Here is a 17015-nt window from a genome sequence, read left to right as displayed (position 1 = left end):
TTTACCCTCCTACTACCACATTACATCTCCCCACCTCTGACTGTGTGTCAATATATGTGTTTATACGCACACACACAAACACTCTGTGCTCATCTCAGCATCCTCCCAAATCTAAACATTCTGGGAGTGACCAAGGCCATTCTCCAAGTTGGGCTAAGCTATATTTGCTCCCAGAAAAACATAACCTATAAGAATCACCTTATAGGGCATCCAGCCAGCTCAGTCCATAGAGCATGCAACTCTTGATCTCAGGCTCATGAGTTCAAGCCCCATGTTGGGTGTGGAGCCTACTTAAAATAATAAATAAATAAACATAAAAAGTTTTACATATATATATAAATTCATATATATATATATGAATTACTTGTTTGGGGAGAAAAAGGAACAGGTCTCTTAACATCATGGTGGCACCAAAAGCATCATAGAGTCTTCTCTCCCTGCCCCTCATTCCCTGACATCTATCTCCCCACGTCACTCAGGCTGGAATGGAACAGCTTCACAACTTTAATTTTTCACATCCTTAGTGATTTATCTCCAACTCTGAGCTGCTTCCATATCTTTGGGATTTTCCTCCCAGAGGTAAATATGCCTGATTATGAGACCGCCAACCTGATTAGCTTTCACCACCAGCCTTACACAGCTCACATCGTACCCCATACTTTTGAATATCTCCTGATTCACCTGCCCTTCCAAGAGATGGCCCAGCAAAGCAAAGCTGGTACAGAATTGAGGCATTCCCTCGGGGTCATAGCCCAGCTCCACTTGTCCCTTCTCTAGGGCATGCTTTCCATCCACGATGGTGCCTGTCAACACTTGCACTCTGCTCAAGTTCGCTGGATGCTTCAAAATGACTGTCAGGTGGTTCCCTGCACTAACATTTTGGGTCCAGAAGAATGACTCATCCAGAGTGTAGGCCTTCCAGGGGAAATGAACATCAAAAACCTTCATATCTGTGAAAATGGCTGCGGATGGGTTGTCAGGACCATAGGGGTTCTTTTTCCGGACTGGCGTGGCCTTCTGACTGTCATTGGAAGTATAGTAGGAGAACCTGTGGTAGAAAAGGAACGGTCTGCAGAGGATTGGGTTTTTCTGAGCTAGGAGGGTACGGAAGTGGGGGATCAGTCTGTCAAGGGGCTTTTCCTTGTAGAAGAGGAGGAGGAAATGAGCCAGGAGTGGGAGGTCCCTGCTGTGGAAGAGTTTGCCGAGGAAGCCCATATTAGAGAACTCCAGTAGCACCCATGGGTCGGACCTCATTGTGTCCACCTTCCAATGAATGTGGGTGATAAAGTTGGGGGCACAAAGGACATTGTCCTCCAGTAACAGGAAGTATTCAGAGAGCTTTGCGGCAAAGCTCATGAGGAAGGCATGATCTCTATTCTGCTTGGAGTAGAATTCCCCACCGAGGGCCTCCTTCCTCGTGTCATCCGTGGTGCGGTAGGCATCAGATAGAGCATGAATCAGTAGCAGCTTCCCTGACAAGATCTGTGGGCTGAAGAGGGTTGAAATATGGGCAATGGTTTCTCTGAGCCCGGTGAGGTCAGAATGTGCCAGATGAACCAGTACTGTGAGACGTTTCTGCTCGATCTCAGAGGAAGCACGGAACAGAGAGACCAGGGTGTACAAGAGGCCGCTTTGATCTGGTCGTGGCACTGAGATCCCCACTGTCAGCCACGCTAAGGAGAGGCAAAATAGGGACAATTGTCAGAGTACGTCGGGTTTGGTAGTGAAGGTAGTCAAAGGGTTAAGGGTTGGGATGCTCTCTGGGACCTTCTCTGTTCCTTTCTTCCCTCTTCTAGTTCCCATCTGTGCTCTCTTTTGGTAGAGGGGGTGTTTAGATCATTGCTGCTCAGAATATGGTCCTCAGTCCAACAACATCAATCTTATCTGGAAGCTTATTGGAAAAGCAGAATCTGGGTTCCTAGATAAACTGCCTTTTAACAGTATCACCAAGTACCTTCAATGCACATTAAAGTCTGAGAAGCACTAAACTAGGTGATGCTGAGTCCCTGTGGGTCCCTTTGAGTCGTCTTTGAGCCAGAATTTTGTAGCACGTGGTTTAAGTGCTCAGGAGTATTAGCTAACATTATAGTTACTATAATTCTTTTTGTTTTACAGTTCATCTTCCCAAAGCTCAGCTTTAGGTGAAAGGAAAAGAGCTTCTCCATAAGTCAAGGGCCCTACGTTCTTGTCTCAGTTCCACCACTGACTGTGTGACCTCGAGCAAGTCCCTTCACTCCTGAGCTTAGATCCTGATTCACAAAACTGAGGGATTTGGACTATGGCTCTAAGGCCCCTTCTAATCCAAATGTTCTCTAATCCGGTGATTCTGCCTTCCTGTAACAATGATCTTTTCCCTCCTTCTTCCTCGTTCCTGAACTGTCTGCCAGATTCCAATATTCCTGGGAGCAGTCCTGCCTTTTTTCCTCTCCCTTCTTCTTTCCTTCCTAGCTACCTTCTCTTGATGTCCCTACTTCCCTCAGGGTACCCCACTCCCCTCCTTGGAACTCACTCTTTCTTCTCTGCTGAATTGTCTTAATATACTGGAAGGTATGATTCTGCCAGCCTTCCAGCAGTCTCACATCTTTTCTTTTGCCATAACTGTCCTCCTAGATCATTGACAAAAAGCAAAACATGTACCTCCTTTCATAAAAAGAAGAGTGTTTAGCCCCCTAGAGGATTCTCATAAGCTTTTCCAGGAAAGAGAAACTCTCCCTAGAGTGAGCCCAGCACATTCTCAGGATGCCTGACCACTGGCCAAAGCAATGAGGGCTCGAGCACTATTTGCTCTCTTCCTTACCTTAACAAATATTGGGGTTGGGGGAGCAGCTTCTTTACGGACCGATGGGTCCAGGTTCATATCCCAACTCCCTTTGGAGCTTCCTGCTCGCAGGTGCAAGGGAGCAGGTGCTTTGAGAATCTACCTGTCCACACCATCCCCTCCCTACATCCTCAATTCCCACACTGAGAACAAGGGTTGCTACTTGGCCTTTGAAAGCCATCACGTTTTGAACATCTTCAGTTTCCCTGGGGGCTTTCAAAGTGACGAGGAGCCACAGGAATCCAATGCCCACTGAGGTTATGATGCCGCGCCTGATGGAACACCGCATGGTGTCGGATGGGATACGGTTCCTATAGCAAAAAGTCAACATGTAAAGCAGCTGGGGACTCTCCCCATCCATCCATCCATCCATCCATCCATCCATCCATGCCTAGAACTTCTCCTTTGTCTCCTGGAAGCTTTCCCCCTCACAATCCCCCATATTATATCCTTCCTCTTCATCATTGTTAACTTATTTCCAAAGCCTGCCTTCTTATCTGAGTTGGGGACCTGATGGAATATAGCCTTATTCCCTGACTTAAAGAAGGAAGGTCACCTGTCCTGTGGCTTTTGTTGCTTTCTCTGTATAGGTTTGCTTGGAGATTCAACTTTCCCAAAGCTTTCCCTTTTCAAAATGATAAAGGTCAACTGGGGCTTCAGTGATGAGGCTCCTTTATCTTAGGAAACAGATGGCCACCACCTACCCTTGCTTTTTTAAACAAAAGCCAGTTTATTAAAATAGCTGAACTTGGGGTGTCCGGGTGCCTCAGTCGGTTAAGCGTCCAACTCTTGATTTCGGCTCAGATCATGATCGAGCCCTGCACTGGGCTCTGTACTGACAGTGTGGAGCCTGCTTGGGTTTCTCTCTTTCCTTCTCTCTCTGCCCCTCCCCTGCTCGCTCGCTCTCTCAAAATAAATAAAATAGCTGAACTTAAAGTATTGCTAAATACTAAGCAATGTGGTGCCTTTATTACTCTTTAATAAAGGATATCCTTAATTTATTCCAACCTTTAATCTCATTCACATACCTTGATCAGAACATGAATCTGTTAACTTAGAATGAAAAAAATCCTTTCATGAATGTTGAGCTTTGACTTCAGGCTTATTCAGCCTCAAAAGCACTTGTCTACTGCTCTCTTCCTCTGTTAGTGCCTTTTCTCCGGTGAGAATGTATTTCCCTGGTTGTTTCTAAATGATCAAAGGAAAGGTTTTAATATGCCTTGTCACCTGCTCTTGATTCTGTCCCCTTATACAGTCAGTACACAAAAGAAAAGAAATTGCAATTGATAATTTCTGTGCTCCCGAGGCTATAATATTCTCCAATCTCCCTGTCTTCTGGATCCTGCCAGTGCAGCATTTTGATAGAGGTTAATACCCTTCTCTCCCTTAGCCATTTAGCTTCTTGATAAGAATTATAAACATAAAACTTATACATGGTAGGAAGGCTTCACAGAGTAAACTTTTCTTACCTGGTTTCCTTAAGTCAGGACTTTGAGTCACTTAGGTGATTCAGATACAAAGCACTTGATGTCAAGGAGATGGGCTTCTTTTCTCTAGGACAAAAATACAAGGATACATACCTTGATTAAAAAGGCTCTACAATGACAGCTGAAGGAGTTCACTGCCACAGCCATAGCTCAGTTCTCCTCTGCACCTCCTGTGTCATTTACCAGTCACAGCCAGAGTACTGCCCTCGTTTAGCCCCGTGAGTCCCACAGACTTCTGGGAGAGGCAGGAGAGAGAGAAAAAGAGGAGCTGGGGTGCGGAGCGCCAGTCACTCAGGTGTAACGACAGAGAAGGTGAGGCCAGGCAGAGCAACCTGAGGCCTCTCCAGCATTCCGGCTTGGAGCTAAGCTCCCTCTGTGATGTTATCCTTGTGTCCTCGCCACCTACTCCCCTACCATCGCAGGGATGCGTGTGCCGGCCTTACAGGGGAGCGGCGTGTGCTTAATTATTGCCAGCTATTATTATTCATTCCAAAGACCACCATCAGCATCTTTTTTTTTTTAATTAAAAACAATTGTTCTAATGCTTATTTATTTTTGAGAGAGACAGAGACAGAGCTTGAGTGGGGGAGGGGCAGAGAGAGAGAGAGGGAGACACAGAATCAGAAGCAGGCTCCAGTCTCCGAGCTGTCAGCACAGAGCCCGACGAGGGGCTCGAACTCACAAACCGTGAGATCATGACCTGAGCCGTAGGCGGACGCCCAACCGTCTGAGCCACCCGGGCGCCCCACCATCAGCATCTTTTAACAGAGAAAAGAGATACGGGGAACTATCAAACCTCCCCTCCACCATGCCCTCCACTTCCCTGAACCTCAACTCCACACTCTCCTCCTCAGGGGGTTGTGCCCTGACTCCCACTCCCCCTCACCGGCTCAGGGTGCTGCACCCCTGCAATGACCCTCTTTCTCTTCTGCGTTACCCTCTACTCCCTCTCTGCTGGACCATTCCCATCATCTTGACCAGGAGCTCTACTATCTCCCAATGGGAAAAAAAAAAAAAAAAAAAAAAAAAGCAGAATTCCTCTCTAAATTCATGTTCTGTCCAAATTCTGCCCCCTCCTCTGGAACCCCAACACAGCACAACTCCTTGAGAGCATTGCCTTTATTATTTAGCCCCACTTCATTTCACGTTTTCTCTCATCTTACTCAACCTCTCTGCAACTTTTGACATGGTTGACTACTTCCTCCTTGAACTGCTTTCTTCCCTAACATCATTCTTGCCCGCACTGACCATTCTGTTTCTTTCCTGGCTCATCCTCTTCCCAACCTGTAAATGAAGGAGGATCCTAGGACTCAGTCCTTGGCTCTCTTCCTATATGCTCTCCTTGGGTGATCTTACCCAGTCCCATGGTTTTAAGTACTATATATTATACATGCATGTGTGTGTATAACTATCTTCATATATACAATATATGTGTGCGTGTGAGTGTGTGTGTGTGTATACATTATTCCATATATGTAGGCTTTTTTTTTTAAATTTTTTTTAACGTTTATTTATTTTTGAGACAGAGAGAGACAGAGCGTGAACAGGGGAGGGGCGGAGAGAGAGGGAGACACAGAATCTGAAACAGGCTCCAGGCTCTGAGCTGTCAGCACAGAGCCTGACGCGGGGCTCGAACTCACAGACCGTGAGATCATGACCTGAGCCGAAGTCGGACGCTTAACCGACTGAGCCACCCAGGCGCCCCTAGGCTTTTACATATATAAGCTTGTGGGCATATACATAGATATACACACATGCTGATGACCCAGGGCAGATCTTGTCTGCAGCCCTGACTCCTGTCCTGAGCTCCAGGTTACTCAACTATTGAACATCTCCATTTGGATGAATAAAAGGTATTTCAGCTTTAACAGAGTCAAAACAGAAACATAGATCTTCATATATCCCCAATCTTTCTTTTAAATAAGTTTTTTTTTTAATTTTTTTTTTTTTTTTTTTAGTTTATTTATTTTTGAGACAGAGAGAGACAGAGCATGAATGGGGGAGGGTCAGAGAGAGGGAGACACAGAATCTGAAACAGGCTCCGGGCTCTGAGCTGTCAGCACAGGGGCCCGACGCGGGGCTCGAACTCACGGACCGTGAGATTGTGACCTGAGCCGAAGTCGGTGCTCAACTGACTGAGCCACCCAGGCGCCCCTAAATAAGTTTTTAAAGTTTACTTATTTATTATTGAGAGAGAGCACAAGTTGGGGAGAGGCAGAGAGAGAGGAAGACCCAGAATCCCAAGCAGGCTCCAGGCTCTGAGCTGTCAGCACAGAGCCTGACGCGGGGCTTGAACCCACAGACTGTAAGACCATGACCTGAGCTGAAGTCAGACACTTAACAGCCTGAACCACCCAGGCGCCCCCCTATATCCCCAATCTTTTCCTCCACAAGGTTTCCCCATCTCCCTAAATAGCACCACCATTTGCCCATTTACTCAGGGGAAAAATCTAGAAGCCATCCTCGGTGCCTCTCTCCCTTGAACACTCTACGTTCCATCTAATCAGTCCTGTTACCCTTTCCTCCAAAATGTATCCACAGCATGACCCTTTCGCACCACCTCTACCACTACCACATGAGTCTGGGCCACAGTCGTCTCCTGCCTGGACTATTGCAAACACCTTCTAATTGGTTCCTCACCTCCGCCCTCATTCTCCTGTCATCTATTCTCCACATGGCAGTCAGAGAGACCTTTTAAAATTGCAAATCAAATGCTATCCCTCCCTGGCCTACAATTCTCCAATGACTTGTGGCTGAAAGTAAGATGAAACCCAAACTCCTGACCATGGCCTACAAGATCCTGTCTGATCTAGCCCTTTGCCTGCCTCTTCGACTTCATCTCCCCCGACCCATTGGCTTTCTTGGGGGGAGGAGCGTCATCCCTTGGACATTTCAAGCTCTTTGCGGACTCAGGTCTCCATATATGGTACTCCTCTTCTTGGAACTATCTTCTGTAAGGTCTCAAGAGCCATCTTCTTCCCAACATTCAAATGTGAGCCCAGATGCTCTTCCTGCCTGCAGTCACTGTGCCTAAAGTAGCCACTCACCACGCCTCCCACCCAGCCTCCCATCACTCCATCACATATCCTGTTTTCCTTAGCATTGATTTCTACCAGAAACCATCTTACCTGTATGTGTTTATTGTCTGTCTCTATCCACTAGACTAGAATATAAGTCCTTGAAAGGCGGGGACTTCGTTTGATTCAATGCTATGTCTACAGCACTTTGCATAGTAATTGGCCCAGAGAACATGCTCGACGAGTATTTATAAACTCACTAATTGTCAGGCATTATGTGACAACGGTGAGTGACCATGTATTTCTTCAACAAACACTGTGCTAGGTGTCAGGGACACCTCAGTGCCAGGACTGTGCGGTGTACCAGGGGAGGGCAATATGTGGGTGATGGTTAAGAGCACAGATTCTGGACTCAGACAGCCTGGGCAGAACCTGGTTCTGCTAAACTTCTTGGCTATGTGACCTTGGCTAAGTGACTCAGCCTCTCTGAATCCCAGTCCTTCATCTAGAAAATGAAGATTAAAATGATGCCCATTCTCAAGGGTTCTTAAGAAGATTTTAAGAGATCATTCACACAAAAATGCATAGCACATGGCAAACATTCAATAAATGTTAGCTTTTTTATTATAAGGAACAAGTATCATTTTCAACCATGACGGCACTGTCTTCTTTCCCCTCATATCTGGGAGGTCCGCCTAACTTTAATTCCTAAGCCTTCACCCCAATTTTACTTGTAGATTCTTACACTGATGCACAGCACTTTGAGAACCTTTCCATAGCTTGTCATTTGATTTCCGCTTCTCTGAGGGCTTTAGAGGAGGCAAAAAGTTGAGGGAGGGAGGAAATATTAAAAAGCAAGGACACCCCCCAGGTCCCTCATCAACATTGCAGTTATGGGTCGGCCATCTATGACACTGTGCTTGTTGCTATCGTATGTCCTGGGTGTGGGCTCCAGACTTTGCTGGAAGTCAGAGTTCTCCTTTAAGCCTAGGAGGCTGAACCTGACCCACAGGGTAGGGATGGAGCAGGAGCCCACCTCCATTCCACCATTTCTCTCTGGGTGCCTCAGCTAGTGCTCCCTTGGCAACCATTGTTCTTTCTGAAGGTCTGAAGTGCATCATCCCCCTAGCCTCTCCAGAGCAGGTGACTCCACACAGAACATGGTCTGATCACAAGCTTATTTGATTGGCTCACACACTTTTTTTTTTTTAAAAATTTGTTTGAAGATTGAATATGTAGAAACTAGGGGAACTTGGGGCGCCTGGGTGGCTCAGTCGGTTAAGCACCCAACTTTGGCTCAGGTCGTGATCTCACGGTTTGCGGTTCGAGCCCTCCGTCGGGCTCTGTGCTGACAGCTCAGAGCCTGGAGCCTGGAGCTTCAGATTCTGTGTGTGTCTCTCTCTCTGTCCCTCTCCTGTTTGTGCTCTGTCTCTGTCTCTCAAAAAAGTGAATAAACATTATATGCTAACTGATGTGGATGTAAATTTAAAAAAATAAAATTAAAAAAACGAATAAACGTTAAAAAAATTAAAAATTAAGGGAGCTTGCATAAAAACCTAGACTTTTGGCCTCTCTTGAAAAATTGCAACTTGCTGCCACCCTGGCCTGATTAGTGATGGCCCTGGTAGCCAGACGTGCATTCTCAGTTTCCTACTCTACCTGGTTGACTTTCCTCATTTACCTTGCCCCCTGTAGGCATTTGAGCCTTTGGCCACTGCTCCAAGTCAGGTCTTGGGAGACTGAAAGACCATGCTAGATCCTGGTTTTATACCAGGCACCTGTCTGGAATAAGGTGCTAAAAATATGAGGCACAAAGTGATCCCTGGGGTTCAAGTGCTGTGGTCAGGGGTAGGAGGAAAATGAATCGATTGCAATGAAAAACAGACGGAAGAGAAAAGAGCTGATGACTGATTTTGTATATGATGTAGTCCATATTCTGGAGGACTTACAGAAGACATGAAGGGGGAGGGGCAGTGGCCAAAATGTAAGATTATACGGGTACCAGTAGAGAAAACTCACTGCTTGGTCTAGATCATCTTGAAAGCTGTCCACTCAGCACGAAAAACTAGCTACAGAGCAGCATTTTTCAAAGTGAGGCCGCAATCCGTTCATGGGTTATAAAACCAGCTTCATGGGTCTTGATCAGCATGTTTGTGTATCACTGTGTAAGGGCCAGTAACGTTTTGTGAAACTTTTGTGAAACTCTTGGTATATAAACAAAAGTACTGGAGCTCACAGTCAAGAAGTGTGAAGCCACTGAGGCTTAGGGGAGAAATGGATACATGTTGGCAGGTTAAGGGGCAGCGGGTGTGAGATTCTCAGCTTTAGAGAAATCGCCTTGATGTTTGGGGATGATCAACGGCTTTAGGATCATCATTCTAGTCCTAACGCTGTTATTATCTGTGTGGCTTTGGCTAATTAACCTTTCCAAGTCTTAATTTCCCCATCTGAAAGGTGATGACACTGAAACCCCCCTACCTCATAGTGTTGATACGTCTAAGAGACTACGGGCCCCCAGCCACTGACCCTGTCTTATTCATGTTAGAACAGTATTTCAGGTTGTTCATATATCACCCCTTCCTTCCAGGGGAGAGAAGAAAGAATTACCATTTAGCATTTAGCGTGTCTGACCCTGTGTTGGCCACTCAACCGGATTTGGTCAACACTGAATTTCAAATGAGCGTAGGAGATTCGGTAGGGCTTCCAGAAGTTCTGACATAATTAGTGTAGAAGCCATTTTCTTTGTGTTGGAAGACTTTCATCTTGGACACAGAGAATTCCAAACATTCCAACTATCCAAGGCCATAGGGCATGCTGCGAGGGGTGCCCCAGTCCAGAGACCTTAGTTGGGGTGGTGGCGCCCCAGGATAAACAGGGAACGTGAATTTCCCTCTGCCTCTCAGCTTCTCTGCACAAGTTTGCTCTGACAAAGAGTCTAGGGCCTCTAAAGTGGTCCAACCAGAAGGGGAGGAAACACCCTGAAGCCCTGTGTGGGTAACTCTGCCCCTCCCCACCCCATGGGCAGGGCTGGCCACACACTGTGGGAACTGCCCCACTTGCCAGTGTCTGTTGGAGGCTCCCTGGGGATGGGGCCCAGGCAAGGGCCTAGCTCCTGGGCCTCACACCCTTCACACCCAGGTCAACCAAAGCGCTGAACCCTGGATCCCCTTGGTCTGAGTCAGCAGAGAAGGGATCCCAGAACTGGGGAGGAAGAAAACATGGGAAGGAGGAGAAGATGGGGATTTAGTTATCAGGTGTCTCCCCAGGATCCAGACCCAACTTCCCAGGGACAGAAGCCCAGAGATGAGACCCTTGTGGGATGAGCTGATCTGAAAAGACAGTCCCCACAGCTGGGGGTAGGGCAGAATAGGGAACACAGAAGTCCCACACAAGAGACAAGTCTAGCAGAGGAGGAGGGTTTGCTGGTTCCTGGGAAACGAGCATGGCAGGGAATGGGGGAAGATGGGTTTATCCCACTATGTGGGCTCCCCCACCCCCACATACTGATCTATTGTGAGATCTCTTCCTGCTTCACCTGAGCAACCAGATGCTTCTCCTGTCCTGTCCAAAGCTCCATCCTCAGCCAGTAGGAGCTACAGACACTCAAGGCCACTTCCCTTCCCCTTGAACAAATATTTGTGAAGTTTCTACCACGTGCCTGGTGCTAGGGCTAGAGACCATTACTCCTTCCCTCCAGCGGCTCCAATCCGGAGGAGAGGCGGGTGTGAGGGAAGAGGGCAGTGTTAAAAAGACAAATCCCGAGTTATGATTGCAGTAACAGAGAGCAGTAACGAGACGCTGTGGGAGTACACGAAATAAATAAAACAGGGAGGCCAAACAGGCTGCAGCTCATCTCGAGATCTCATGGACTGTGGGTTTCCACAGGGGACATCTGACACCAAACATTCCAGGACACCAAAAGTGGTGGGGGAGAGAGAAGATGGCATTGAATCGGAGGAGCTGAGACAAACTGTGAAGTCTGAGGAAAGGCCCGTGCACTGGGCAAATTGAGGGGAAGGGAGAAAGAGAGGAGAGGATCAGCAGGGCTGGGAAGGGAAGGGTGGTGTGAGAAGGAGTGCAGTGTTTGGAGGGCGCAGACACTGGGGGTTCGGGGCGGAAGGCAGGCGCACCGCAGACACCCGGAGCCCGGGAGAGTGGTCGGAGGCCGCGGGCTGCGGAGGGGGTGGAGAGCGGCCCCTACACGTGCGCTACGTGCTGCGCGGGCCACCGCCCCCTCCCAGGCTGCTGGGGAGCCCGGCCGGCCCTCCGTCCCGGAGCCCCGTCCCCCGGGAGAGCGCGGGGGACTGGCGGCTGGAGGTGGGAGGGGAAGGGAGAAAGTGGCTCCCCTAGTTCGCAACCCTGGAGCGTGGTCGTCCCGTCGCCGAGACCGGAAGGAACGCGGGGAGCGCCTCATCACCAGGCGGGCGGATCTAGGGGCGAAGGCTGCAGATCTGGGGCGCAGGCCGGGGGCGGGGCGGGCTCGCGGAGTGAGGCCTGCGGACGGAGGGGGCGGATGAGGACGGAGCCCCCTGAGGATGTGTCCAAAGGATCTGGGGCAGCACAAATAGGGGTAGTTTGGGGGACGGCGGCCCGGGTGGGGCGGAGTGTTGTCCAAAAGTAAGGAGGGGGTTCCTGGAGACGTGGCACTCGGAGCGGGGCTTGGTTCCGCTCCGGCTGCCTGGGCTCCAACCCCGCTCTCCCCGAGCAAGCCAAACCGGACCCCGCCCAGGCCTCGCTCCCAAGGCCTCCGGGAGATCCAGCCCCGGGACCTCCGAGCCGGGGTTGCCCAGGTCCGGCCTCTGGGGCGTCCGGCCAGCCCCAGACGAGACAATGCGGCCCCGGCCCCGCCCCCGGAGGCTGATGCGGCCCTGGCCTTGGCCAATCACTGCCTGTGGCTAGGCTCTTTAAAAAAAGAAGAGCCGGCCGCGGTGTGGCTGTCAGCTGGGGAGGGATCCCTCCGCCCATGTAAACACACATCATAAAGGGCAAGGGAAGCGTCTTCTGCGGGGCGGGGGGAGTTGTCGCCTTCCCGGAGAGCCCTCTGGGTCCCTAGGTTCCCCTGACTACCCTGGCAACCGCCCCCTCCCTCAACGTCACATCGGGTCCTCGGGGAGCCAAACAGCTGCTGCCAGATCTGGGAGCAACAAAATCTCATCACTTAGGGTCAATACCGGAAATGGAGAGAGCTTGGGAGTTGGGAGCGTGAGGGAGTTCTAGTACACGGCTGAGGATTGGGAAAGATTATCCCAGGCTCATTCTTCCTGTGCACCTCAGTTAATAGTCATTACTGATACAAGTCTAGAATTTTTCTCAAAGTTATACTTCTCCGGCTTGAAGGATGCCAATGTTAAGTGTGAAAATAATCTTGACGTTCTCCCAGGAAAGAGCACATGACAGGAAATCAACTGCAGCAAAACCCTCAAAAGCAAATACACCCATGGCAAAGAGCAGCAACGATTCTTCTCCCCAACATTTTATTATGGAAGAATTTAAAATATTCAGCAAAGTTAAAAAAATTTTGCAGCAAATTCCTCTACACCCACCACTTAGGTTCTACCATTGACATTTTATTATAATTTTATCTCATCTCTATCTTACATTGATGACTTTTTCTCTAGTAGGATGCCAGCTGCCCCTTGGCTTAAGTCTCCGTTGCAGTGGGGAGCAAAAAAGGTTTATGTAGGTCCGAAGCCCTAGAGAGCCAAGAAAAGGAGTACCTTCTGCAAGGCCCTTTTTAAACAAACAGTTTAAACATGGGGCCCCAAAACATGGGGCCAAGTATCTCTGGGAAGAGTTTGTTGAAGAGGAGGCTTCTCTCCTCCCCACTTTTTAACTTGAAGAACCCTTAAGGATAAGAGAGACTTCTTTCATCTAGGTGAATCTGAAAACAGAGCTAGGACGCTGTTGGTCCAAATAATACTTCCATAGGTTTGGCTGCTTTCTGGATGAAAGAGATCTTTTTAGTGTTGAGGTCCTACTTGTTAAATTTCCTCTCCCCCCTTTCCTGGGCAGGACACTAGGCACTCACCCTACATACACACACCCCACCCATGCCTCAAAAATGTTCTCATCTTTTAAAATTACTTAACCTCTCTGTGCCTCCATTGCTTGCTCTGCAAAATAGGGGTAATAGTAGTACCTACCCAACGGGATGGTTGTGTAGATTCAATGAGCTAATACACAAATACACGCAAAGCATTTACAACAATGCTTTCACACAGTATTAGATTAGCATTAGATAATTAATAGCTATCAGTCATATGCTAATAACTCTAGATTTACATCTCTATTTCTGATCTCTCCCCTTCGGATTTATACTATTCAGCCTGTTGGATATTTCCAACTGTACCGAAGACACGTCAAACTCAACATATCCAGAAGTGAACACATGATCTCCCTCCTCATTTATATAATCTCGGGAAATGCATTGGCAATGCCCGTGCACCAGCAACCATTCAGGCAAGTACCTAGACACCTGAATCACCCTGGATACCTTAGTGTCCTTCCCCAATTTATCACTATGTCCTAATTTTATCTCCTACATTTGCATGCATTCTTCCGAATGAATAGCACTGCTGCCTTAATTTAGGCACCATAGTTTCTCAACTGGATTGTTTTTAAAGTCTTTGGCTTCTCTCACACTCAACCTGGCCATTATTTTGCTCCCGGACCACTCTTTTCTCTGTAACACCTCTCATTCCAAAAGCTAGAGTCTCTATCACTTGTTAACTGTGTGAATTTGGGCAAATTGCTTAAACAACCTGTGCCTCACTGTCCTTATTTGTAAAATGGAAGTAAGAGTACCTGCCTCAAAGGGTTGTTGTGTAGATTAAATGATTAATTATGCAAAGCACTTAGAACAGTGCCCAGGATATGCAAGTGCTCAAGAGTGTTAGCTTATTATTAACATTATAACTAGTGTTTTCTCACCTCCATTTTGTTCTTACTTTCAAGCCGGTCCCCCTACTAGAAAATCCTTCCCCATTATGCCAAATACCTTCGGCCCCTCCCCAGGTTTTACTAAGTGTATATACTTCTGTCATGGCACCTACCACAGTGTACTGACATGACTGATATAATCCATTTATGTGTCCGATCTTCTCCACCAGAGTATTAACTTCTTGAGGGAAGGGACTCTGGCACGTAGTAAATGGTCAATAAATGTTAGCTCAACTGGACCGTAAGGATCAACTTCATCCCGAGGCCGAAGGCCCGGGCCCCGCCCGATTCGGGGGCGGGGCCGGGAGCTCGGCGCGGGGTGGGGGTGGGTGGGGGTGGGGGTGGGACTCTTTTTCCTCGCCGTGGCGGCGGAGGCGCACGGCGTGGGTTAGCGGCAAGACGTCGTCGGAGGAAGGCTGAAAAAGCCCAAGGTGCTGCCGTTGCTAGTACAAGTCGGACTTGCCGTTGCCGGAGTCGCGTCTGCACCCGTCTCGGACCCAGCGCAGCCCGCCGCCGCGGTTCCGGAGCCCACCCTGCCCTCGCCCGTGCCCGACCCGCGGTGATGGAGCCGGCCACCGCGCTGCCCCCGGGCCCGCGCCCGGCGCTGCCCCTCGGGGGCCCGGGCCCGCTGGGCGAGTTCCTGCCTCCCCCCGAGTGCCCGGTCTTCGAGCCCAGCTGGGAAGAGTTCGCGGACCCCTTCGCTTTCATCCACAAGATCCGGCCCATAGCCGAGCAGACTGGGATCTGTAAGGTGCGGCCGCCGCCGGTGAGTCACGCCGGCACCCCGGATCCTGCTCGCGGCTGGGGGAGGGAGGTAGGACGCGCGGGCCGGGGAGGCCCGAGGCGCGGGGGGCGGGGAGCGGGGGTCGCCCCGGAGGCCGCGTCAAGTTTGGGGCTGCCCCGGGGTCGGAGTTGAGGCCGGGGGAGGAGGACGGGGCTTCTTCAGGGTGGGAGATGAGGAGCGTGGGAGAGCGGGCGCTTCGGCGGTGCCACCCCGAGGGCCCCCGGGCGACGCGCGGCCCGAGCGGACGGGTGTGCGGCCCGGCCGGGGGTTCGGGTTCGGTTCCGGATGGAGTGGCGGCCGGGGTGGGCGAGGGGGTGCTTCCTGCCGGAGGCTGGCGGCGGCGCGGGCGAGGAGGGCGGGCGCCGGGCCCGGCGCTGCTCGGCGGGCCGGGGCTCGCCTCCTCCCCCGGGGTGCGGGGGTGTGTGCTGGGTGGGGGTGGGGGACTTGCGAGTTGTCGTGCGCGGAGGAAAGTTTTCAATATGGCGGCGGGAGCCCCTGGTCCTTTGTGTGGTGGCGGCGTCGGCCCGGAGCGGCCCTCACCTGGGCGCCCCACCCTGCGGGCCGGGGCACCCCCTTGCCCCCCGGGCTCCGGGCTTCCTGCTGTTCCCCGGGCCGGGCTCGAGGAGGGGGCGTCCAGCGCTGCCGGGGGGCGGGGAGGAGCCGCGGGGCCGGCCCCGGAGCCGAGGTGTTGTGGGGGGCGTAAGTGTGTGGGGGGCACTTGGGGGTGGTGGGGAGCAGGACCGGCGGCGGAGGGTCCGGGGCCCGCCCGGCCGCGCACACACCCGACTTCTGGCCCGGCCGCTCGGCTCCCCGGGGAGGTCTCGGCTGCCTTGGTGGGGTGGGGGGCGAGGCCGTGCGATAGGGGGACATGTCAGACCGGGAGACCTGCGAAGCCTTAACGCGCACTTCCCGCGCCCCCCCCCCCCCCAACCCCCGGAGGCTGAAATGCAGCCCCGCTTCAGCCCTGCGAGCCGTGCCTAAAGCGCCTCGGGCCTGGGGGCTGTGTGTGTGAGGGGTGGGGTGCTGCTGAAGTCATCCCTAACGGCTCCAACGTTGGCTCCAACGTTCGCTGAGGAGAGCCCGGCCGGCCCTCCGCTGGCCCCCACGCCCGCCCCCCACCCCCGGCTGGAACTGGGTGCGCGTCGACACCCCTGTTTTTTTGCCCACCTTGCGGATGGTCGGAGTCCGAGTTGGCCTAAAGGACGGTTGGACGGGCCGGGACCGTTGGGAAGGATGTTTAACTGCCTTTCCTACAGTTTAAGAATCTTCTCCCCACTCTTCCCCGCCCCCCACTCCACCCCCACTTCCACCCCCATTGGAGGAAGATTCCCCCCTCCCATCCCTTTCTTTCTTAAGCTCGCTCTTTGTAATGACATTTGGAGTTGCAGGGGTTCTATATGTAGTCATTAGGGTTTGGAAATCAGTTTTGAGGGAGATCTCTTAATACGTCGTTTCTCCCGTCTCCCTTCCCCCTCCCCCCAAAATTAAAACGCGGACACCATACTTTGGTTTTTCTTGGACAAGTTTGAAAATGAAGATGAAATCTATGCGGCAGAAAATAACTGGTCAGCTAGTATGGGGGAAATGTTTGAAAATAGAGCCATTTCTCTCAAGTGGACAAGGTTGATTCTTGTTGCTTAAGGGACGTGCATTTCTTCTAGAGTGCACAGGGGCCTGCAGAAGTTACAGCCGGAGCTGATTAGAGCCAAGGTTTTAATTCTTGAAGAATAGGTCATGTTTCAGACATTTAGCAGTTTAGTTTTATGTCATGTGCTAGGAAGGGTGAGTGTGGATATTGTACATTTGCATTAGTGGGATTTTATTCAGAAATGAGGCAACTTGATTAAGTTCTTGGTAACCAAAATGTGTGAAGTCTGGTTCCTGGGAGTGAGAGTTGTCCTCCATGTTGGTATTGTGGTGTACAAGGGCTGGGGTAAACCCTTTATCTTACTTTCTTACTCTGTGCCTTT

The 17015-nt window shown here is 50.6% G+C and overlaps 2 protein-coding genes across 10 annotated transcripts in view; one reads left to right on the top strand and one right to left on the bottom strand.

The window, feature by feature from the left end:
- Positions 1-381: 381 nt before the first annotated feature.
- LOC122212409 (alpha-1,3-mannosyl-glycoprotein 4-beta-N-acetylglucosaminyltransferase-like protein MGAT4E) lies at positions 382-16374 on the bottom strand. Of its 8 annotated transcripts, XM_042926279.1 has the most exons (7): positions 16213-16374; positions 14375-14458; positions 4288-4371; positions 3847-4006; positions 2982-3129; positions 2510-2606; positions 382-1673 (listed from the first exon to the last, which is right to left on the bottom strand). In XM_042926279.1, the coding sequence occupies exons 5-7, from the start codon at positions 3105-3107 to the stop codon at positions 529-531; spliced, it is 1368 nt and encodes a 455-aa protein (XP_042782213.1). In that variant the 5' UTR covers positions 3108-3129; positions 3847-4006; positions 4288-4371; positions 14375-14458; positions 16213-16374; the 3' UTR covers positions 382-528. The 8 variants fall into 8 exon arrangements, 7 of the variants coding, with proteins under 7 accessions (XP_042782213.1, XP_042782214.1, XP_042782211.1 ...); XM_042926280.1 differs by lacking the exon at positions 14375-14458; XM_042926277.1 differs by lacking the exon at positions 16213-16374 and having other exon boundaries at positions 14375-14548.
- Positions 14641-17015, top strand: part of KDM5B (lysine demethylase 5B) — an 80685-nt gene continuing 78310 nt past the window's right edge. For both annotated transcript variants that reach the window (XM_042926276.1, XM_042926275.1), the window contains exon 1: positions 14641-15027. In XM_042926276.1, the coding sequence (XP_042782210.1) occupies positions 14824-15027 (204 nt within the window). In that variant the 5' untranslated portion in view covers positions 14641-14823. The remainder of the gene's footprint in view (positions 15028-17015) is intronic.

Source organism: Panthera leo, chromosome F3, assembly GCF_018350215.1.
Source record: "Panthera leo isolate Ple1 chromosome F3, P.leo_Ple1_pat1.1, whole genome shotgun sequence".
Taxonomy (NCBI): domain Eukaryota; kingdom Metazoa; phylum Chordata; class Mammalia; order Carnivora; family Felidae; genus Panthera; species Panthera leo.
The sequence above is the reverse complement of the archived record's forward strand: the minus strand, read 5'-3'. Positions and strand labels throughout refer to the sequence as shown.

What these genes read in the sequence shown, in the direction of transcription:
- LOC122212409 (XM_042926279.1), bottom strand. Translation starts at nt 3,107, where the DNA reads ATGCGGTGTTCCATCAGGCGCGGCATCATAACCTCAGTGGGCATTGGA. An exon ending in TGATGGCTTTCAAAGGCCAA is followed by an intron (nt 2,607 to 2,981) that starts GTAGCAACCCTT and finishes TCAATGATCTAG; the next exon opens with GAGGACAGTTATGGCAAAAG. An exon ending in AATTCAGCAGAGAAGAAAGA is followed by an intron (nt 1,674 to 2,509) that starts GTGAGTTCCAAG and finishes GCCTCTCCTTAG; the next exon opens with CGTGGCTGACAGTGGGGATC.